Source organism: Numida meleagris, chromosome 7 (genome assembly GCF_002078875.1).
Source record: "Numida meleagris isolate 19003 breed g44 Domestic line chromosome 7, NumMel1.0, whole genome shotgun sequence".
NCBI lineage: Eukaryota > Metazoa > Chordata > Aves > Galliformes > Numididae > Numida > Numida meleagris.
In genome coordinates, this window is record NC_034415.1 from 4,982,138 (window position 1) to 5,006,189 (window position 24,052).

Here is a 24,052-nt window from a genome sequence, read left to right on the forward strand (position 1 = left end):
CTCTCCGGGAGGGGGGGAGGGGCTGGGCATGGGGGCTTCTCCTGAGTGGGGGTGTGAGCAGGTACCTGGGTGCTGGAGTGGCTCCTGTGCGGTGATGGCTGCTTTGTGGTGCTGCTCCTGGTCCTGGGCTGGAAGGCAGGAGATGAGGCTGGGAGGAGCTGGGTTCCATTTTCTGCAGGAGGAGAAAGTTCAGTTACTTTCAAACTGCAGGTAAAACCTTTTTGAAAGAACTCTTGGTCTGTGAATTAAGAGGTCACAATGTGGAGTCACTCACTGTGCCCCAGGGGGTGCAGGGGGTTTTCCCCTCTCAAAAGAATTTGGGAAAGCAGCTGCAGGTGAAACGCTCCTGCGGCACGCATCCACCCAAGTATACATCCTGTGTACACTACAGATGTCTTACAGCAATATCAGCAACCTAAATAGACTGAGAGTGTTACAAAATTGAGAGAAAAAGGCCTAGTGAAGCAATTGACATGCTGCAAGTGCAATGTTTTGTGAATCCCAGTGCAGCAATCCACTGTACCTGCTAGAACGAGAAGATCTGCAAATTTCACAGAACTGTGATGTAACTTGAGGAATTCAGAAACTATAGCATTGATCGGGACTCAGCAGCTCAAGCGCACTTGTGTTTCTGTTTATGAGAAACGCTCTGCGTTACGTGTAGGAACTAGTATGCCTTGAGAACATCTGTACTAAAACTGAACAGCTAGACTGTCAACGGTTTACGCACTGGTTTGGCCCGGTTCCGTGACTAATGGGCCAGGGAGACCCACAGACCCACACCCCAGGAATGGGAAAAGGGGAAAAGGGGAAAAGGGGAAAAGGGTAGGGAGATGGGCCCCCCCAAAAGAAAAGAAAAACAGCAGCAACGAGCTGAGGAGGAAAAGCTAATTCACCAAAAAAAGATACTGGAATGCAAGATAACACAATATAATACAAAACAAAACAATAGAATTGGAATTGAAGCTAATAAACCAAGTGAAATGAGAGAGGGTGTCCAAAAAACCAAAGGCCTTACTCTAATGCTGGTGGCAAGATGGCTAGGGAGAGAGATGCTGCCGGGGCAGGCAGAAAGGGAAGGGGGAAGAGAGAGAGAGCGTCTCGTGATCTGCAAACAGTTTTCTCTCTTCCTCTGAAAACGGGAACAGAACAACACGAAGTCTTCTGGGGTATAGAATTAGCTAGGTTGGAAAAGAGCTACAAGATCATCCAGTCCAATGGATCATTTTAGATCCATTTTTTGCCAAAAATAACTATAATGAAGCAAGTTGTTGAAACATGTAAGTACATACAGTCTTTCCATATAACTGTTAAAGGCTCATTTTAAATGTTTCAAGTAATTCTACCATTTTAGCAAGAGGAGACCGACCATAACAACCTGCTGAAGCATATTCTGTATGACTTCAAGGAAAAATAATTCCTATTCTATTTTCTCAATTTGTGATATTTTTGACACAGACTGTACTAGAAGTTATAGTATGTACATGGAGTTGCAGGGAACCAGCAACTCAATGTGATTTATCAGTACCAACCATCACTAATCTGTTAAGCATTCCAGGTTTAAGTGACTTGCTGGTATCTTCCTCCCTCTTTCTCTTCACAGAAGAGACACAGATGACTTATTAAGATGTGGGGTCACCTTTGCAGCTAATATGGTGGTGGCAGACAAACAAAGTACAACGAGTACTGAAGACAACTACATGGCAGATGCTAAGACTATTGTCTGAGCGTTCAAACACTCTTCAGGTAAGAGATTTTTGCAGTCTCTTCTAATGTGTTCGTTAATCATGAAATACCTAATAATGCCTTCTGTATCCAGATGAGAGTGTGTTTTTTGTTGTTGTTTCCCCTTTTCATGTGGGGAAAAGCCTTAGCAATAAACTACTCTATTTCTTGGCATAATTCTCTTGAAATCTCAGACAAAACCCATCCCCAAACCGGAGGATCATTTCTAATAGATGGTTTTCAGGTTTACAGGAAAGACAAGAATGCTGCTTTTGAAAACAAGACCAAAAAAACCCACTGTTCCCTTAGTGCAGCAGTCATTGTACCACTAAAGACAATTCAAAAAACAGATCCTTCCGAAGCAGCAGCTTATGCATTACTATCAAGTTAATTGTTTAAATTTTGCATACTGATTTTTCAACAAAACTTCAATTTTTAGGCATGTGTGTGCAGTATTACCTGTGACAATAACATACTCATACTGAGTCAGGAAGGAATATCTGAATACAGAGTGAAAAAGGATCGGTCTAGGAAAGAGACTAAGAAAGCAGTGCTGTGACAAATTGTTCAGAGACCTGTTCGTTTGAGAACCTCTCCAAATTAAAGCTACACTTAATGTTAAGTATCCCAATTCAACAAGTACCAAAGGAAATTATAATTGAACTTAATTCACGGATCATTCAAGTGTAATCACCACCACACTGCGGTGAGGTGTCTCACTGAGGCTCTGGCATGCATCACTAAGATCTCCAGAAATAAATTTTGCACCCTAAATATAAAGCAGAAAAATTGACTGAATAATAAATATAATTTGTTAAATAGATTTTTCCCGTAGTTGTGTTCTACCTAGTCCAACACTAAATAAGTAAAAACGCATTATTACCTTACATATCAGAGCTATCCAACTAGCAGAACTTGCTGCATAACCATCCAGTTGTCCTGCACAATGGCTACAACTAGATGGCAGCTTTAACTCATGTATGAAACACATAACTGCTTCAGTATAATTCTAAGACTGCATAGTTCTTTTTGCAAATACAAAATAAAATAAATACCATGTTTTAAGAATTAACTCTGTTTCCAGAAAACTTTGTCAACTTTGTATACTGGTGTATTCCACCTTTTTTTTCTAATTTCACTTCTCCTCAAACACATGCAATGTATTCACTGCATTTTTACGTAACGTCAAAGTTGCAGGAATAACTAAGTTTTTCAAAAAAGCATCAAGTAGTGACGTTCACCTGTTCTGCAGAATAAGCTACATTCATCACGTGAACACAAATAACTTTATGAAGTAACTTCAAGATATGTTTAAAGATTTTTTGTTTATCCAGTAACATCTGTAAGAAGCTAATGAAGAAGAGGAAGGATGTGGTGGAGCACAACAGCACCGAACAAAAACTGTAGCATTAAAGGAAGAATTTTACATCACTGGAGTTTTGCTAACGTATGCTGTTCTCAAACACGTTTCCATAAATGAAGAAGATTCCAATCGAGTCATACGAAATAAAGTCATTCAGGAAATACAAGTTCATCTAAATCTCTCTGATCTGATTGACTCTAATCAGCTGACCTCTTTATGGGTTGCAGACAGCTCTGAAAAGATGATGCAAGCGCACTGAGATACTGTTTGGCCTGAGTTACCAATCCTGATAAGCCTGTTCTAGCATTATTCCCTGATTTACGTGAATTAATGAGCTTCCTTTGTCAGAAGAGTTTTTCCCCATTCAGCTTCGTTTAGGAGACAGATGCGTTGTTTATAACGTGATTGAGTTATTAGCGCCTTTAAGGCTAGAAGTTGTTCCATACCAATTCAAATTCTGACACAACACGAACTTAGCAGACTTACAGTTAAAAGGAGCAAAGAGGTGCAACTCAAACAGTTGCACTAAATTAAGAAGGAAATTCTTAATCCTTTGGCTGGAAAAGAACAAGTTAGCATAGTTTAAAAGTACAAGGAGCAATTACAGTTTGCGGCTGTGTCAGAGATTTTTATTGTTAAATAAAAACAAAGAAAAACAAAATGGAGAAGAGAAGAGGAATCTTTGCAAAAGAAGAGGCCTGTCCCGTTGTTGCAAGTTTGCAGGCAGCGCCTTATAATAGGGTTAAGAGGCAGTCCTGCTGTGACAACCTGATACGTTTTTTCCCCTAATTCCGCTAGAGGGCCCTCTTAAATACCAAGTATGAATTCTAGAAGTTTTGTAGCATCTTCTGTAACAAAGATCTGCTCTTGTGCCTTGGTGATGAACTAAATCCACCTGTAGCAGAAACCTAGTAACTTGCCAGTCTTCTGCAGATCGTGTGCATTTTATCATTAGCTCAGTTGTTTAACGTACTTTTAGTTCTAACTATTATACTGTTGTTTTTCAAACCTGAACGCCTGTCCGTTAACACAGCAATACCAGAAACATTTCCAGCCGGAAGAAACTTAAGTCATTATATGCTACATGATATGTAATTAAATTCTGTTTTCTTCTGTGTTAAAGAGGAAATATATTCTTCCTTGGGAGCTTTTCCTTAGGCTGCTTAAGAGATAGAAGTTCATACCTACACAGTATTTTCAAGATTTTCATTTGTTTTTTAAATATATATGCTACAAATGAAGTTGTACCATAGTTGCAACTCAAGTGTGTTTACTATGTATTTAACCCATGTACATAGGCTCTATTCCCTAAGTGTTTAATCTTCACTAGAACGTAATAGACTTTATACCGCACTAGCTCAACAGCTACAGAAATTCCTGAGCACGCACAGTGCTTTTCAAGCTACAGTGCACACACAACATCATTAAGTGAGTCAGATTCTCAACCAGTTTACCAGGTCCATTTTCTCTTATGCGATCATAATATCTGGTTATCCACAGGAACAGAACTGCTAACATAACAACGTCCACCATTTCTGTAATCATATGATTTAATAATAAGTTGGTTTTTTTTAAAGCTTCAACAGACATAGAAAGCAATTGCACTAAGATGACATTAACATGCATACTGCTAGGTAGTTTTTGAAATACATTTCGCCACATGTAGGCTCTACTTGAATTACAGTTTCAGTGAAGTTCATCCCTACAAAACTGAGGGCAAGGACTGAAGAGCTGAAAGACAAAGTACTGCGCAATCTATTGGACATTAACTCACTAAGTTTAGGTTCCAAAAAAAGCACATCAAATGCTTGAGGACTACCATGTATTACTGGTATAATCTGACAAAGTTAGAGCTTTATATCAGAGTCTAGTCTACGAGCTTTTCATACTGCAAAAAAGGCTAAAGATTTCAAGTGCTTAATTAAAAACCTGGACATGAACACAAGTCATAGCATTATGTAGAGCCTTACATTTGTCAACTGTTCTATTTAGAGCTTAAAACTTCAAAGTTCTTTTAAAATACAGGTTGTTCTCAAGCCTAACCCTCATCACAGAACTAACTCACCCTGCCAATATGAGATTCATGCAATTCAGAGCCAAAGACAGCTGTTCTCTCGCTCTATCCAAATTGGAAAAGCTAAGTAAGGAGATTTGCCTTCCCCGCGCTCCCGCCATTTCAATGTTACAATTTTAAAACATTCTATGATTTTGTAGCAATGCATCCACAACAAATGGAAACAGTGAAACTGTTTTATGGTTGTAACACTAATCTACCAGTTTTTTTTGTTTGAACTTCTTTCTAAATTTTACCCTCATTTAAGAACGCAATTTGATTTGAGTTCTGTCACTTTATACTATTATTCCACCAACTTTCTAGACACAGAGTTGGATGTGGTTTGATCCAGGAAAACTGAATATTTCTGGGCAGCTGAATACTTAGAGCTAATAGGATATTCCAAGAGGCTGTCAGGCAATTAATGCAAGAAACATTGTCATATTCTAAACACTTAATACATACACATCTCCTAGAATGATGCAGTTTGTATTCCAATTTGACTTAAAACCCCTTTAAACAGCCTCAGAAAAAGCAGCATTCCACCCAAGACTAAACCAATAACAAAAAAAGCTTACTCAGGCTGTGAGACTGTAGATCTCTCTGAGGAGGATGAACTGGAATTATTTTCAGTGCTTGCAACTATGCTAGATGAAGCTTCATTTACATCTACTGAAGGTGGAGTCTGAGCTTCAGGCTGGCTCGTTTCACTCATTTCAGCAGCCTGTGAAAGCATTGCAGATGAACTAAGTTTTTCAAAACTTGCATAGAGAAAGCATTCATACGAGAACATCCAGTATGAAAATTTAACAGTTCAGTAATTAATGTTTCTGTCAACAATGAACCTGAAAACCAGACAGCAAGACAGTTCAGAAACAAGTTATTTTTTCATAAACCTAGCTGGCATTCCGTGCTACTTTAGGGCAGTTAGAACATTCTTTCATAGTCTACAAGAATAGCATAAAAATATTAATTGGAAAAGCATGTACAACAAGAAAAAAGCCTGAATATTTCAGCAAATGAAGCAAGCAGTTCTATTTGTATGTTTCAATACTGTATAATTTATATAAACTATTTTCAACCTCAGCTGAATTGTGGGAAGGCTTTCAGTTTTACATACGCTAATGAAGGTCAGAAATGCATTTACAAGTCTGTTCTACATTGTTACTGGTGCAAAGTGAATCATTTATCACTTTTGAGAGTCTAATAATCCTGAGTTGTACTTACACTGGTTCTTCAGTTTTAATAAGTACTTGCACTAGTTAGACTACTGAGATACATACTTCTGAATCCAGAAGAGTACACAGCCTCTTTAAACAAGAGCCTCCTGTCAATACCAGGATTGCTCTGAAGTCAGCTAACTAGACATGAAGAGTCTTCTAGAGAAGGTTTATACAACTGAATTACACATTTAAACCGCACAATGCCTGTTCAGAAGTATGTTCTACTGACGTTATCTTGTAATCTACAGAAAAAAATGTATATCCAATGAAAGTCCTGTTACAGCAGGCTTCCCAAGGGTAAGTCAGTGCTCAGGTGTTAGTTACATGTTATCAGTTGTGTATACAATGGAAACAACCCCTTGGAAAGTGCCTGGGTTTTAAACAGAGGAAATAAAACTGATAAAAGCCCTGGAAGATCAAAGCTAAGAACAACTGCTACAATCACCAAGTCTGACCTGAATAAAAGACTTGCGAGAAAGGGTTTTTTTCAAAAATGTATTTTGAGACATTCATACCCATAACATCAAATTTTAATTTACCTTGGAAAGATTTAGTCAGGACATACAAATACTAAATTACTATTATTTATGCACATGGGAAATGCAAGACCTGTTAGTTCACAGTTTTTTCTCCTACAACAGAAACACAAATCTGGCAGCAACCTTACAAGCAAGTGAAATGTGAGATGTTTTCCAAGGGCCTTAGACAACCCAAAGGAAAGACGAAAATACAAGAAGCACTTGAAGAGTGTATGGAGATAGTGAATGAAATAATAGACTTGCCTGCTCAGATTTTATGAAATTATCAAGTAGCTCTTCTGTGGAGTAAGTCTGTGTACTTGAATCTGTGTGCTCCGGCTCCAGCTCCAGCCTGGGACCAGCCTCCTTCCCCTAGTACATTAAAAGGTAAACCAACAGTAAATACGCAGTAACAAAAGCCTTTTATTATAGTAAGAGGAGCTAGCCTCCATAGCAACTGAATAACATCACCTTTCTAACTACAAAGAACATTATCAAGAAGTTAAGCTACATGTATCTTCAGAGCTACTGCCCACACGTCTTTAAATGCTTATCGGTACAAAGGCGACAGCACATTAAAACAATTCAGTTCAATTGTCAGAGGCAAGTTTAAGACCATTCAGTTGGTGTGCTAAGGCAAATCAGTTGTTCTGCCATAGTGTCCAGCGTTTACAAATCCTCCCTCTCCCTGTGCTACCCAAAACAGGGGGGAAATGCAATCCTATAAGGACTTGCAACAGATAACCATTAAAAAAGACAACAAAATAACACCTGGCACATTTATGTTAAAGCATTCTTATCAGCAAAGCTAGATTAAGTCTGTTGTAACCTTTTAAAACAACTTCTGACTATAAATCTTTAGTTGTAAAAAGAAGTACAAGGAATTCAGTGAGCAAAAATAAATATGCAGTTGGGAAAAAAAGTTTCACAAACCTCAGATTGTAGAACTAATGAATTTACTTGAATCTCTGAAACAGTATTTTTAAGGAGAATGATTATGACATGTACATGTCATTTCTGAGATCATCCTTTCTGCAGCAATACATAAAATACATGAATAAATCTGGTACAAAGTACATGCCCCTAGTTTTACCAAGGCAATCAAAAATCTTCCTGTCAAATACTGTAAGTGTTGGTGTTCAGACTCAGAAATGAACACAAGATTCAACAGCATCAGTGCCTCAAAGAAGACAACTGATCTAAGGAAAACTGAACAAGAACTGCAAGACTGCTCTTATTTTTGCAGGACATCTCCAGCAGCCCAGTTAGGAGTAATAAGCACATGCTTAAGAATTCTCATACACCCAAGAGATATCTGTTTTATGAGTAAAATAAGTACACTATGATTTATGAGCTTTTCTCTGCTTCTAAGCAGAGAAACCTGGTTAATAATACAGTGATGTTAATGGAATATACACAGGCAGTTTCCCAGTCTCACGGCTCACTTGATCTTTCCAGGCTTATTACATCAGCCAGCCATCTTTTTTCTTAAACAAAAAACCAACCCACACATTACATGTTGTTCTTATGGCTTTAAAACCACAGCTTGCCTACCAAATTCAGGCAGCTATCAGAATAGGACTGAATGCTGTTTGGATGTACAAGTTGACAAAACAAATAAAATACTGCTGCCCTAGATGCTGAAATGCTTAAGAAACAGACAACATTAAAAATAACTTTTCCTAACCAGACAGCTCTCTCCTTGAGTCAACTAGAATGCTCAAGACATTTTGTTTGTTTTTGATTTTTTACATGTGGCATATAGAAGTTTTCTTGGAATGAAGACCATGGCTGGCACTACTACCAACTGAGAGAGGAAACAGGATGCCCATTAACATCAACATTATCTGTGCTTATCACAGGACACGCTATCTATCCACATAAATAAATAAACTGAGTTACCATGACTTTGATAGGACTCGACTGCTTGCAAGCTCACTACGAAACTGAAATATGCAGAAACTCATGACAAGTTTCATGGTAGATCTCATTACTCTCAATAGTGCCAAGTAACACAAGTAAGAAAGGGACAGAATCTTATTTATTAGCAATTTCAAAAATGGATTTTAGCTTTGTTAATTTTCATTAAATGGGTGGGGAAAAAGTGATGAAGACAGCCTTCGTGTTAAATCTTCTACTTAGGATAGCAGTCATTTGTGCACTGGGTTTCTAACACAACACAGATGCAATGACTATACTTAGCCTAGACTTCAACAAGTCATTAGCTCTAGTCATGGTCTCTACAGAGCTACATACTGTCCCTAATGCCAATTCTCACAGCCAGGATGCAAATAGAAGAACGCTGGGCCACCACTAACACCTTTACTATGGGTTTCCCTCCAACACACAAACCATCAAGCTATATTACCAACAAAGAAAAGGAAAACAAAGACTTGGACAGATATCATCCCCACTCACAGAGGCAGTGTGAACATTAAACATTTCAGCCAGGATGACTATGAATCAAAGTATACGGATCAGTTTTACTTCCTTAAATACCAAGTCAGGCTAAGCAGCCAGTTAACATACCTTTTCCTGGATATTTTTGCCATCATTTGCCAAGACACAAGCATCACTTGAAGCATATTCCACTGTGGATACAAGACTGTCTTTACAAAAGACATGCCAAACAGGAAGCCTGTTAAAGAACACAAGAGAAGTCAAAGTCCTGATTTCAAATGTGTAAATATTTTAGTTCTCCCTCAGCACCATCTCCCTTTTTTGTCATTCCCAAGAGCTGTCTAAAAAATGAAAATATCCATGTGCACTTTACAAACACTCATTTACTAATAATATTGGAGGACTAAACTTGAAGAAGTTAGTTGCAAGCACACTCCATATTTACTGCTTTCAAAAGACAGAAGTATCAGCAAAACAGATACTGTGGTGATACCACGTCACAAAGTAGAAGTTAATGCAAATTACTGCAAGATAGAAAGAATTAACCACACAGTAAAGATTTAGCAGCAATTATTAAGGAAAAGCCAAGGCCACCGTTTAAGAAGAGAGCTCCTTATTTCCCTGCGCAAATTATACCTGAGAAAATTCTATTCTGTCAACAGCATCAAGCACATTTAAGATGATTAGCAACAAGCTTACTAGAAAAAAGGCCCATGCAAAATTTAATTAAAACAAACAAACGGAAAACCAGATACTGGCTTCCATAGTCATTTTATTTACTTACTGTATTTTCAGTTTCAAACAGCTTAACTTCAGAGTAGAGAACAAAAAAGGATCTATTTCTGTAGTAAAGCAGCCAACAACTACACAAACATCCGCATCAGAGCAGCATCTTTTGCTGCATACAGCACAGGGTCCCTTCACTTTGTAGGTAACATCCACACAGCAATCATCTACACCTGGAGACCCAAAGGCCGAAAAAGTCTTCATGCAGATTTGGAATGTGACAGAAACATTATAGAGATCTAGAACTCTGTGTGGTTTTCAGCTGTACTTGAACGCTAGAATCCCTTGCCACATTAAAGCCAACAATTGCCCAGGAAATGGTGAAGGGATGGCCAGGTGCTCAGTACGACCCCACATGGACTCACACAATCTACTGCACGCCCTAAAAACAAATAAAAACAACAAAGAAGAAGAGACACAAATCTGCAGATCTTCAGGCATAAGAAAACTGCATACAGCAACATTCTGACATAAGATTTGAAAGCTAAACATAGCCTTCAGGCAGTCATAACAGAAACAATATTAATAGGTCAGTACTTGCTTACATTACACATGAGCCTAGTGTTTAGAATCTGAATTACCACCTGCCTTAACAGCTTGGAGATCACCTTCATTGGGAAGTAGATGCAGTGTAACTCCTCCTACATATACACAGCCGTGCAGAGTGCTACATCTTCAGGCTGCAGGCAATCACAAAAGCAGACTTTTGCTGCTGATGTAAACCCACTGCTTCTTTCCTAGGGGAAGCAGAAGGCAGGTGCCACCGCTCCTCACCAGGTCCCTTGCCGCCAGCAGAGCAGCAGACCAGGAACTGGGTCTTAAATTGCCATCACGTAGTTACTCGTATTAAGGTCAATGTTACACTTTGTGGTTTTTTTTGGTCTGATTTCCTAGCTCTCACTTGGAAAAACTAATTATGTTGATACATGGAGTCTCTTATTTCCAGAAAAATGCTCATGCTTTTATTTTCTGCACCATCGAACTCCCGTTCCAGCTAAAACAACTAGCTACTTCTTCATAAACATCCAAGGTAAAGATGAATAATTATGAAGAACATGCAGTAGCTCACTCCAGACCTCTGTTACACATATGCACCAATGTTATTTCCTATTTTGCTTACACTAAGGGAGGTGGGGATCTTCAGGAACTGTACACAGCAATATTAAGCCCCCTACCGTAGAAAAGGAAAGTTACAGCTGCCTCTCAATCAGCATTTTAAACAAGGTCTCTTTGAAGATTCCCTCCCTCCTTGTCGACATGGGCTCAACATCCAAATGACAGGCTCAGAGTTGTCATCAGCTGCTCTGCACCATCCCCTCATGTTCATTCAACTCAATTGTAAATGCAACACAGTGCCAAGGAGTGGAATTTTTGCATAAATTTAACAACAGGAATTTGCCCTAGATTGTTGTAAAGCTATCACCCAACTCCCTCTCCTTCTGGAGAGGTCCCAGAAGACTGGAGGCTTGCCAATGTAACTCCCATCTACAAGAAGGGTTGTAAGGAGGATCCGGGGAACTACAGGCCTGTCAGCCTGACCTCGGTGCCGGGGAAGGTTATGGAGCAGACTGTCCTGAGGGAGATCATGTGGCATTTGCAGGACAACCGGGGGATCAGGCCCAGCCAGCATGGGTTTGTGAAGGGCAGGTCCTGCTTGACCAACCTGATCTCCTTCTATGATCGAGTGACCCGTCTGGTGGATGAGGGAGAGGCTGTTGATGTGGTCTACCTAGACTTCAGCAAAGCCTTTGACACTGTCTCCCACAGTATTCTGGAGAAGCTGGCAGCCCATGGCTTGGACAGGTGCACTCTTTACTGGGTAAGGAGCTGGCTGGAGGGCTGGGCCCAGAGAGTGGTGGTGAATGGAGTTAAACCCAGCTGGAGACCGGTCACGAGTGGTGTTCCCCAGGGGTCGGTGCTGGGGCCTGTCCTTTTCAATATCTTTACTGATGACCTGGATGAGGGCATTGACAGCACCCTCAGTAAGTTCGCAGGCGACACCAAGCTGGCAGGAAGTGTCGATCTGCCTGGGGGTAGAGAGGCCCTACAGAGAGATCTGGACAGGCTGGATCTCTGGGCTGAAGCCAACGGGATGAGGTTCAACGAGACCAAGTGCCGGGTCCTGCACTTTGGCCGCAACAACCCCAGGCAATGCTACAGGCTTGGGGCAGAGTGGCTGGAAAGTTGCGTGGAGGAAACAGATCTGTGGGTATTGGTCGATGCTCGGCTGAGCATGAGCCAGCAGTGTGCCCAGGTGGCCAAGAAGGCCAATGGCATCCTGGCTTGTATCAGAAATAGTGTTGCCAGTAGGAGTAGGGAAGTCATTGTCCCTCTGTACTCAGCCCTGGTGAGGCCGCACCTCGAGTACTGTGTCCAGTTTTGGGCCCCTCACTGCAAGAAAGACATTGAGGCCCTGGAGCGTGTTCAGAGGAGGGCGACGAAGCTGGTGAGGGGTCTGGGGCACAGGCCTTATGAGTAGCAGCTGAGGGAGCTGGGATTGTTCAGTCTGGAGAAGAGAAGGCTCAGGGGAGACCTCATCGCTCTCTATAACTACCTGAAGGGAGGTTGTAGTGAGCTGGGGGTCAGCCTCTTCTCTCTTGTAACTAGTGACAGGACGAGGGGGAATGGCTTCAAGTTGCGCCAGGGGAGATTTAGGCTGCATATTAGGAAATTCTACTTTTCTGAAAGAGTGGTCAGGCTGGAATGGGCTGCCCGGGGAGGTGGTGGAGTCACCGTCCCTGGAGGTGTTCAAGAAACTTTTAGATGCTGTGTTGAGAGACATGGTTTAGTGGGGTTAGTGATGGTAGGTGGATGGTTGGACTGGATGATCTTGTAGGCCTTTTCCAACCTAGCTAATTCTATGATTCCCAGACATTTCATAACATATTTATAACCGACTTCAACAGCATTTTGATTACCATTCCAAAATCCATCCAAGCCAAGAAGTTACCTTTGAACACCTACTTTGAGTAGTTGGAACCACCTGCTGGTATTTCAAATCAAAAACAGCTTAAGTCATTTAAACGAACATTTTCACTCCCCTGAGCAAGTTCCCTGCACAAGCTTGGGGATCAGCATGCCCATTCTACCAGCTCAGTATTTTCCCAAAGAACTGAAAGAAACTTTGTGACGGGCTCCCAGCTCTGCACGACTGTTCTCAGCCGGAAGACATGCCAGCTTCAATGCTCACAACTGCTGCCCTCCTTGGGCAGAGGGTTGCCAGCACCCGCCCATGCTAACTGCAGAAGCAGCTATACATCTTCCTCTTCAGTCGTGGAAGCTGAAGGGAGCAACAGCAAAAACACATCCTGGAAAATACAGAGAACGGCAAGAACAGTAAAGTGAAGAACTAGTAACAGGTTAGAGAAAGGCATATCAGAAGATGAAACTAAGTGCTGAAGCCCAGCGCATCACATAGCCACCTCACAGGGGTGCACACCACGTGGCATGCCGCTTGTATAACAAGCAAATTAATTCGAAGTTTCTAGGACAAACCTTCCAGAAGACGTGGCATGAAAGTATTTCTCAAACTCTTAGAAAATCGGCGAGGGCAAATAATGGAGACCTGTTTTAATTTAAGACACCGGAGCCCCTGTTTGTGTACAGCACCTCCAATCTGAACAGGATGAGACGGGCACGTTCAACCCAGACTTTAAGAGCCCAACAGTTCCAATGCAGCTTTTCTTGCAATTTCACCTACAGAGCAAAGGCACTTCCAAACAAGACACTCTGTATCTAACGATGTACTCTTCATTCTGAAATAAGCAGTCTGAAACAGTTTAGATTGCATGACGTGTCCAAATCCCTTTCCTTCTCCCTGTCATGAAATGCATACATGTTTGTGCTTACTTCAGCACCAGTCTTCTGCAGGAGATTTATGTATTCACACAAGAGGAGAATCCCCAGATAAAGTTGTGAGCACCACAACGAGTTACCTCAACAGCACTCATCCAAACTGGGGCCTGCTGCCAGCCTCATACTGCTGAGAAGAGGATTTCCATGACAAGAGGTGCACTGCACTCTGGAGCACAAGACCCATGCAATCCCCAGTCCATCTCATTCTCCAGCTCTGCCACTCAACACCCTATTAAAAGAAGCAAGCTGAGGGTTTAAGCAAGAAGCCAGCTATAGGCCAGCAGCTGCTCGGTTAGCAGAGCCTGTGCTTCTGTGATCTTTAGTGCGACTCACCCAGCTACTGCTTGTACCAGACAGAGGAGGCAAAACAAACACCAGCGATGTTATCAGGCTGCCAGCACAACACAGCCATTTAAAGCTCTTCTTGCATTGCAGAAGCATTCGGCAAGCACTCCCCAGAAAATGTACAGGGCTATAAACACAAACCAAAGACCAGGAAACCTAAACTGCTCTCTTTCATTAAGATTTGCCTAAATCCTCACACTTACGCTGCTACAGAGAGGAATTCAAAGTAATATTGAAATGCAGGCACGTATCAGCACTTGCCCTGGCCACGCTGTGCCCAGCCCGGCCCGCTTCTCCTGACAGCTCTCAGAGCCAGAGCGCCCAGGGCTTTCCAGCAGAACACCGCGCGGTGCTGCCGGTCACTCCCTTTGCTACAAGCCTTCCTGCACTGATGCAGCTACAATTGAAGAATCCTGACGCATACATGCACTTTATACCCAGTTTCCTTTTATTCATACTTGCAAAGCTGAGAATTCTTAAAGGGCTCATAAAAGCTCAGCAGATCTGGATGTCAAAGCACCTTCTGGAATAGAATGAACCATAGAAAGACAAATTAGCACATGTATGATTTCGTTATTAAATGCATAGCTAACGTGGTAAACAAATGCTGACGGTCAGAACAATTAGCACAGGATCCTGCTCAAACAGCTGTCAGGGCTGGTCTCACACAGTGCCAGCTGGGAGCTTCTATATCTCCTCCATGTATTCAGCTCCCCCTGTACCAACAAACTATGGAACACTGCAAGTGTTTTTTTTTTTTTTTTTTTTTCCCCCCCCATAGTGAGCATCCACAGAAAGGGGTTAACAAAACAAAAAAACCCTGCAAATTCAGAACAGGAGACATTTCTCACATAGTTCATGCTGCAATCTGCACAGAAGTGTTATTTTTAGAGCTGTATATTCCAAGCCCTACTTCCACTGAAAATATTTACCTAAAACCCTGCAGCTATTCCACTCCTCTGAACCCCCTGCAACAGCCTCACAGGCTCAGGCTTCCCAGAAAGTTGTGTTTGCCCCACGCAGTTTGCTTCAGGAAGTCTCAAGAACTCTAATGGGGCCCCTACACTCCCAACAAGCATCATGCTGCCCTTATTGAAAAGGAACCAGCTGACAAGTCCCTGAACTCAACCTTCTTGTTTCTATACATTTCCTAACACACAGCCCCATTTTTTAACTGACTGGAAAGCTGTCAAATCACTGTCATCATTCACCTTTATCCAAAGGGGTATTTCTCCATTGGAGAAACTATTTAAAGTTCAATCTCATCTAATAACGGAAGCGAGCATCTATCCAGGAATAAAATCAAAGTCCAAGTTAAGAACGAATCCAAGTGGCCTCGAGAACATTCCTATAGTAATTCTGCTCGTCTCGTGTTTTCCTACATTTTTTGTTTCACTTTGGTCACCTGCTGACCGTGAGTTTGACCTGTAAGAAGAGCTCCACTCCTGCTTAGCATTTAAATCCTGTCAAGGTTACGCTTCAAGACAACTAGGTTTAAGTAGTCTACACCTGCCACTCATGCCAACATTTATAATGCAGTCAAAGCCTTCCATTTACTACTTTAAGAGCTGTGTAATTCTCATGTGAATAAAGGTGACCATTTTCCACTTGGGACTAAGTTAAATGCACGTAGCTCAGCAACAATGCAGGACTGGAAGACTCTGACGCTTTCCAACTACGCACCTGATGTGGCTGCTGAAAGGAAGCAAAGCTGCAGTGTCATTCTGCAAACAGAGAACCTTACACTATCTCACATGAATTAGTGTTTGTGCAACAGACTAGAGAACTTGAGTTGTAACCTCAGCAACAGCTGAATTAATCGAGCAGCTCCTTAATAAGAAGAGTGAGCATGCTGAACACAAGCTGAGCTTCACTGCTTTGGGACAGGCAGTACGAGCTCTGAGATCAGTCACAACTGTATGAAAGAGTGATCTTTTAAAAGAGTAAGGAAAAAACTCAAGGCAGTTTTTCTTCTAAACATACCCAAGAGGAATGCAAAGTTGCCTTTACAAACCAAGTATTTTTAAATTTAAAGAGCTCACTACTCCTGATATTCTTTTATCCATATGAAGTCAATGCCCGATTTTCTTTTCTTAAAATAGCTCTGTTACAACAGGAGATTAAAAACAACAGAAGAGTCACCCTGTCTATCTACTGTTAAAATGAAACAACACCTTTAACAACATACCTCGCTGCAGAAACAGGTTATCAACAGTAAGAAACAAAAAGATATTTCCCTAACAAGAATTGAAACAAGGAGGCACCTTCTGTGAGAAGATATGTAACTCTCCAGCAGAGCCCAAACGCTGCCTGGAGACCGTCACACCAGGTTCGCAGTCAGATGGGCACAGCCAGGAGAAGCTTTTTGTTTCTTTTCAAGCTTTGCTAAATGCAAACACAGAGACTGAGCTTTCAAGTTGTTTTCATGCTCACCACGTTGTCTCCTAAAACAAGAAGCGTGACGACAAACCAAGCTCGCTTCTGGAGCTGGACAACCCACTCATGCAAGCATCAGCATCAGTTTCACAACCAGTTCGGTGCAGACAGGTGTCTGGGCTTCCCCACAGCCACCCAGCAAGGCTCACTGAGACAGTCACGAGTTTCAAGACCACTTCAACATTCCTCCTTAGCAGACTATCCAAACAATCTGCAGGAAGCGTTAACGCCATCCATCAGACACACGGCCACCTCCAGCAGCTGCTGCCTCTCCAGCTCCTCACACCTGCCGCGGGCACACTGCTGAGACTAAGCACTGCTCAAACTGTGCCACGGAGCCCGAGGCAGGCCAAAGATAAAGAGTTTACACAGCTACGTTCTTCTAATATTTGTGTTGCAGTAAAGGTCACTCCTTAAGGACGCTGAGAAATAAAGCACCCAAGATGCTGGGAAGAAGTATGGGTGATGGAACCACTGTGGAAAACACTTTCAAACACAATCAGCGCAAAAAACGAACAGAGCTGTTAACTTCAACATAACACGGCTCAAAGCAGCCGCAGAAAATCGTTGTGAAAAACGAAGCACCACCATCTCACAGAGAACACGACCAAAGTTGGGTCTGAAGGGAAAGAAAACGATAGCGGAGGGTCACGGAGAAGCACGGCAGGAGGGACACAGAACGCGCGGTGCAACCCCCGGACCCCGCAGCCCCACACTGCTCCTGGCAGCGCTGTACCGGCCCTTCCCTCCCCGCCCCCGCGGTCAGGCCAGGCCGGGACTCACTAGAGCAGCGTGCAAAGGAAGAGGCAGGAGCCCAGAGCCAGGAGCCGGCGGGACGGCTCCCTCATCGTCTCCCCGGTCTACCTGCCGCGGCCGGTGAGAGGCGGCGCATCCTCCCCGCTGGAGGGAGCGCGGGAAGCGGCCGCTGAGGTGCGCGGCCATTAGCACGGCTCCGACGCGGCCGTTGCGGCACGAGCGCGGCCATTACAGCCCAGCAACCCCTGACCGTCAGCCCCTCACGCGCTGAGCTGGAAGGATACCCGTCACGCTCCGCGCCCCGCCTCCACCAATCGCCTGCGCGCTTGGCCAGGCCCCGCCCCCACCGCTGCCCGTTGCTGGCGCGCATTGGCTCCTCCCTGCCAAAGCGGCGGCGAATCAGAGAGTGGACTTCTCTTACCCCGCCCCCCCAAGGACCTCTCCGAGGTGTCCGCGTAGCAGGGGCCGTTGTAAAGCGAGATACCGCTGCGACACGGGACGGCTGGCGGCAAGCCCGCGAGGAACGAGAGGCACCACTACGCCTGGGGCGAGGGACGCGTTAAGGAACGGCGTTTTGCTCTGACCCGGCTTTTTCTTTTTTATTTTTTTTAATCAGGCTTATCCGCGGTCCGCCCCGCCGAGGCGAGCGCTGATTGGTGTTTACCGAGGCCCCCGGCAGAAAAACCGCCCCGAGGTGGGCGGTGGGAGAACTGCATTTCCCAGCAGGCTGCGCGGGAGGGGGGGGCGCAGGGGCTGCTGGGATCTGTAGTTCCTGGAGGGAATCGGCTGCCCCGCGGGGGGCGCGGGGGGGCGCGTGGGGCCGGCGGCCATTTTGCTGCGGGCGGCGGTGAGCCCGAGGCGGCTGCGGCGGCCGGGACACAGCGCTGGCACAGAGAGTGCCGGATAAATGTTAACAGTATTAAAATGATTTATTCACTAAAGAGTAGGGGTGGACCCACCGGTGTGATAGCGTTGGGTTTCCGCAGTGTTGTCCTGTCTGAGGCGTTATCCAGGGGAAATAGGGGCTGCGCAGTTGCATCACGGGTCTAGAAACCAGTGGGAGTCTGCTGACCGGGATACAGAACCTTTGGGTATTCTGAGGAAAAACACAACATTTATCAGCGAAATGCTGCGGGGTTTCCTGAGAGCTGAGCCCGGCTTTGCCCATGGCTCTGCAGAGTGTGCGAGCAGCCCTGACGTGCACAGGTGAACGAGTCAGGAGCGCTGTGCTGGAAATGCACGTGTGTCAGGGCCCTGAGCAGGAAGGGCAGCTCTGCCCCTGCCCCCAGGAGGAGCCCCAGCCCTGCAGCACGGCTCACCTGGAGCTCGGTTCTGCCAAGGTGGAAAGCTCACAAGAGTCGCTGTGTCTGCTTTTTGCTGATTTTTGCCCTGACATTTTTGGGTTTTCACAAACATTTGGCATCCTCAGCACTTCTGAGAGCTCTGCATGCCAACGACAGCAAACAGACATCAAGGCCTGCCTGGAAGCGTGGGGGACAGGGGAAAGCAGAAGATCCAGCTCACTGAGCCAAAGAACAGGTTACAGCGCTGTGTTTTCTGTGGTGAGGTTCCCGTGCAGGCACAGAGAGATTTTCTTTAGAAAAGAACGCTTTCTCACCCACTGCAGCTGGGACACCCACCTGCCACCTCCCTCCCAAGGCCACCCTATGGTGCAGCTCCCGAGCCTGCCAAGTCCCATGCCACATTTCTGACCATGGTTTGATGCTGTGCAGCTATCCGCCTTTCTGTGCTGTCATACCTTCCTGCAGGGATGGGAGATAACGCAGTGGATGACCTCACTGGCGCTATTTACAGCAGAACTACTTAACCTGCTCCTGCAAAGGGCAAGATGATGGGAGAGCAGCGCTCACCTTCAGGACATGCTGCCAAGTCAGACAACAGCATTTCTAGGAGGAGGGTTGCCCTTTGCTATAATGCCCCCTTGGAAATGTGTATCAAGCTCCAAGTTCTTCCTTTGGGTAAAACTGCTTTGCAGTCCTCCAGCTGAGCCCCAGTGAGGTGCCTCGGCGGTGGGAATTTCCTCAAAACTTCCTCAGTGCCTTCAGTAACAGCACACGTCGCACCCACAGCTATTTTAACTGTGCCAGAGAGTGCCCAAAATCATCCTGAGAGGGCTGTGGAGTGGCAGTGACACGTGAGCCTTGGCCACAGCTGCCTCCTTCAGGTCCCCTCCATGGCAAGGACCCTTGATTGCAGTGGGAAAGGCTTTGAAGCCACATTTGCTCAGCCCATGTGGCTGCTCTGGGCTGGCACAGCTCCCACATGTGTTACAGTCCACTTATCGGCAGAGGATTAGTCACATACAGCTTAGACCAAACACAATTAAAGAGCAGTCAGGGAGGACAGATCATTTCAGGAAATCATGACAGTGAGCGGACAGGATCCTCGAGAAAAGCTTCCTTGAGTCACTCCCCACGAGGTACAATGTATGCCTGAAGAGGCAGCCAGGCAGAGGCTGCAGGTCATTAGCCATGACGTACCAACGTGGCTCAGCACTTGCTAAGCTTGCTTCTCAAACAACGATAAGATGAGGAATGTAATGGTAAAAAACAAGGCAGATTACCCAATCTCCCTGCTGGAGCCTATAATTAACTCTGAGAACAATGTGCGTAGGTGATCTAGGAGCAAATATTTGCTTGGGAGTCTTAAAAAGTGCTGCAGAAGGTTGAGCAGTGCCCACAGCCACATTTTCCCTTCCCATCATCTCAGTTGCTTTTGCTGGATGGCTGGAAGGATTGCTGCAGCTGCATCGTGCCCAGTGCTTGGTGGCTGTCGCTTCTCTCACACGGAGACCATAAGGAGAGAGCGCAGTGAGGGCAGTGCCAAGGACAAGGCTGCCACGCTGAGATGAAGCTCTCAGCTGGGGCTGTCGTGTTTCAGCAATTCCAAGTGCTTGTTTGCTGAAAATGCTAAGCCTGATCTCTGATTTATCATAGGATATCCACACCTTCTCTTTACAAAGGTATCTTTTTTTTCCCCAAGTGTTCTTCCTTTATTAATGTGTGATTTAATTTGCACAAGGCTCCTTCCTTTTCTGACTACTGATCTTGGCTCCTTACCGGTTAAAATAAAACAAATCTCTCCTAAGCCTGTTCTGACAATGCAACTTTTGTCTGAGTATTCCTTCCAGAAGCAATTTCCTGTTTAATTTCCTGACCGTTTCTTACTTAGTGGAGGAAGAGCTATAAATTGCAAGATTGCTTCAGATAACTTCCTCTAACTTCAGCTGAACCGTTACCCCTGTCAGGGGAGAATCCAGCAAAACAGTGTAAAAACTTTTAAAAACAATCCTCAAATATCTGAGTAGCCAAAAACTTCCAGGGCTCACAATGAGGGGGAATGAGCCGTGGAAGAAGTGGAGTTGGAATCTTTTTCCTTGCAGAGCCAAACAAGAGAAACACTGCCTCCAGCACAGCTGATAACTGCTGTTTCACCTTGAGATATAGGGCTTTTGTTAGGCAGATGTCACCATGCACGGGGCTCCATGGCCATCAGTAGCTCCAGTTCTGTGTTCTGATGCGATCCTGAATGTGCATGCATGCTGATTTCCCACAGCTGTCCTCTGCATTGCTTCAAGCTTGTAGCATGGCACGCTGTGCTGCTGGGCTGACAGACTCCTGGATGTGAGACAGCAGTCACAGTGACCCTGATTAAATGGCAGATACAGCGAGGTAGGGTCACTGAGAGGCATGCTCTGTGCAGAATCTTGTTATGTTTGCTTAATGCAGGGCAGGACTGAGCGCTGCTGGATATCGCCTGTTTCATCTCCTCAGCCCCTGCACCATCCACAGGGACCCTGCCTGACCACCATGACTTGAGACCAGTGGCTTCCCGGGGTGGTCCTATTTGATCCTAAAGGATGCTCACAGGTTGTTACCCCGCGATGGGGCAATGAGCCATTCCCTCACTCTGAACACAGACCTGTCCCCACAGTTACATCTGTCCCCACGCAGCCCCCGACATCTGCATGCTTTTGTACTGTTTCTGCTTTGCAGGGAAGAGATGACCCTCATCTGGGTGTGCGGCCACACTGAGGGTGGTGGGAAGCGCTCCCAGGCAGACAGGGAGGGGACTGCAATCAGCAATGTTCAGCTGGGACTGCGTGACCCTGTGTGGGAGAGTGATTGCTTTCATCTCTGGTTAGCCGGCCCTGATCTAGAGCCTCGATGTCTGGCACAGGTAGACTGTGGCATGGTCCCACAGCTCCTGAAGGCCTGATGCACACTCACTTGGGGCAGGAGAGGGGCAGAGGTGATCACGGCAGAGCTGGATCAGCACCTCAAATCCCATCCCCACACTTCAGGGCAAAACGAAGAGGAATGCAGTCAGAAACAACCCCCCAAAAAACTATATCCAGGAGCCCCAGCTCTGCTCTGTCTAGGGTTGGGAACCTGAGACCCCCTTGCTCCCACACCTCTGGCTTTTTTCACCCCCAACCTCAGTGATAACCCACACACAGCTCCTGCAGACAGGTTTAGCCCCACACCCCAAGGTCTCTTTTCCCTATGGATGTGCCACATACAGTGCAGGTTGAGCTGAGGTTACTTGGGCAGCTGACACTCGGCCTCTCACACAGAGCTGCCGAACCTGCAGCTGGCAGAGCGCATCCTTGGCATCATTCTTGGAGACAGTTTCCTAGGGACTTAAAAAAAAAAAAAAAACATTAAAAAAAGCCAACACACAAAGCAAAACACTTCCCCCAAACCTTCACTGCATAGTGATCTCCTTCAAAGCAGGAACCAGTTGTCCCCTGCCCTTGAGCAGGCTGGGAATCCCAGCAGGACCACCTTGTTCTCCTCTCGGCATGGGTGGTGGGGGAGTTTGGCCATGGGGTTTCACAGATATGTGCTGACCGCCGGCAAATGCGAGCACCGGGGAGCTCAGTTTCGCAGCCAGAGGTCACATCCCTGTGAGTGTGCGTCCTTCCAAATTGCACCCCTCCTGCCCTAGCTCCACAGCACCTTTTCCACCCTTCTCCCCTGCTGTTGGCTCAGCAAACCTCACCCTGCAGACCACAGTCCTCCAGACTTCCCAAGTGCTGGCAGATGCTCGTGGGCAACTCCAGGAGGGTCTGGTCAAGAAGACCACTCCCTGGCTAGCATAAGAGAGCCCAGGAGCATCTGTCCTTAGCACAGCCTGCCCATGGTGAGGGCATCTCTGCCACAGGGCATGCTGGCATCTCCTTGGGACCAGGATGTGGCCCTGGATCCAGTACTCCAGGCAACCAGCCCTGCGAGCCCCAGCATCCCCTCCCAGCTTTGTAGTTGTGGGTCTGCTCAGAGCTTAAGGGCTGGTGTCAGAATCATCGAATGGCTTGGGTTGGAAGGAAACTTAAAGATCACCTAGTTCCACCCCCTCATCCCCATGCACAGGACTTAAATCCCTAAGTAGGTGCTTGCAGGACAGCAGCCGCAGCAAATGCTTTGAGGCGATGTAAGGCAGGAGATGGTCTCTGGTTCATGGAAAAATTCAGCAGCTGGAGCCACACCAACCTCCCCCCAAAAACATTCCTCCATAGGGAGGTTTCGGCTCCAGGGTCAAAGGGAAAAGCTCAGGGATCGGTTGTCAGATAAACAAAGCCCAGGCACACATAGATGTGCTCACAGGCAGCCCTGTCAGTCCTGCAGCCCACACCTGGCAGAACCTGTCCGCAGCTGGACCTGCTGCACAGCACCAGCTCAGGACAGGTGGTGAGAAGGAACGAGCCCACGCTGCGAGGACACCCTGGGGGCACAGAATGCACCTGGTGGCGTGCTGGACTCAGCAGCGGTGGGATGATGAGGAAGAGCCTGAGCTGAGGGACACGGGGACACGCAGGCTCTGTGCCTGTTCCCACAGCCTCAGGCACACTCATCCCCAAGCAAGGCACGGTTGTTTGGAGGAGTACCACAACTGCCTGCTTACACATGCTCATTCCGCTGCAGGAACATGCAGACATGCTCCAAGGCAACTCAGGAGCCCCATGCCCTGCATACTGTGATATTCAAATATCTTCAGCAGAGGCCTAGATCAGTCACAGCTATTTACATCCCAGTCTGACCCCTTTTCCAGCATTGCTTCCAAACAGCTTCAGCAGCATATTACAGTGCAGGAGCCCCGCGGAAACTATACACATTTGTAGTGGGGTTGCTTGTGCAACACTGCAGCTAGCAGTGAGCTCGATGGGGATCTGAAATGCACGTGGGGGCAGCGGGGAAGCAGTCGGGTCCCCCAGAGCTGGGGTTAAGGCAACACAGCTCCAGGTGCTCCTCGGAGCTAACTGTGTGGCAGGACAGGTGGCACCACCCAGCGTGTCAGTGTATGACAGAGGGCTGAGCCAGTCTGGGGTCCACATACTCTCCTGCAGCTGGTGAGGGAGATCTTGTTGCATAGAATTCAGATGCGCACAAAGGGGTTCGCATCCTTGACCTTAGGCACCACTCGGGGTGTGATGGGAACGTCCCTTTCCCAGCTGCTCTGCTATCCCTGCCAAGACCACGTCGCTGTAGGAGGGCTGAGGGGTGACTCCACAGCACGTGTTCCCTCCAGCTGGCAGGGACAGCCGGTGACGTGGCTCATCCCATAGTTACAG

The 24,052-nt window shown here is 45.6% G+C and overlaps 2 protein-coding genes across 3 annotated transcripts in view; both read right to left on the reverse strand.

The window, feature by feature from the left end:
- The window catches only part of LOC110402699, a 26,349-nt gene extending 8,342 nt beyond the window's left edge, over positions 1–18,007 (reverse strand). The window contains exons 1-5 of the mRNA XM_021405074.1: positions 17,745–18,007; positions 9,412–9,520; positions 7,147–7,254; positions 5,720–5,865; positions 66–172 (exon numbers count right to left, since the gene is read on the reverse strand). Of these exons, the coding sequence (XP_021260749.1) occupies positions 66–172; positions 5,720–5,865; positions 7,147–7,254; positions 9,412–9,520; positions 17,745–17,830 (556 nt within the window). The 5' untranslated portion in view covers positions 17,831–18,007. The remainder of the gene's footprint in view (positions 1–65; positions 173–5,719; positions 5,866–7,146; positions 7,255–9,411; positions 9,521–17,744) is intronic.
- Positions 20,667–24,052, reverse strand: part of DNM3 (dynamin 3) — a 185,135-nt gene continuing 181,749 nt past the window's right edge. For both annotated transcript variants that reach the window (XR_002441228.1, XR_002441227.1), the window contains one exon: positions 20,667–22,123. The gene's annotated coding sequence lies outside the window, so the exon portion shown is untranslated. The remainder of the gene's footprint in view (positions 22,124–24,052) is intronic.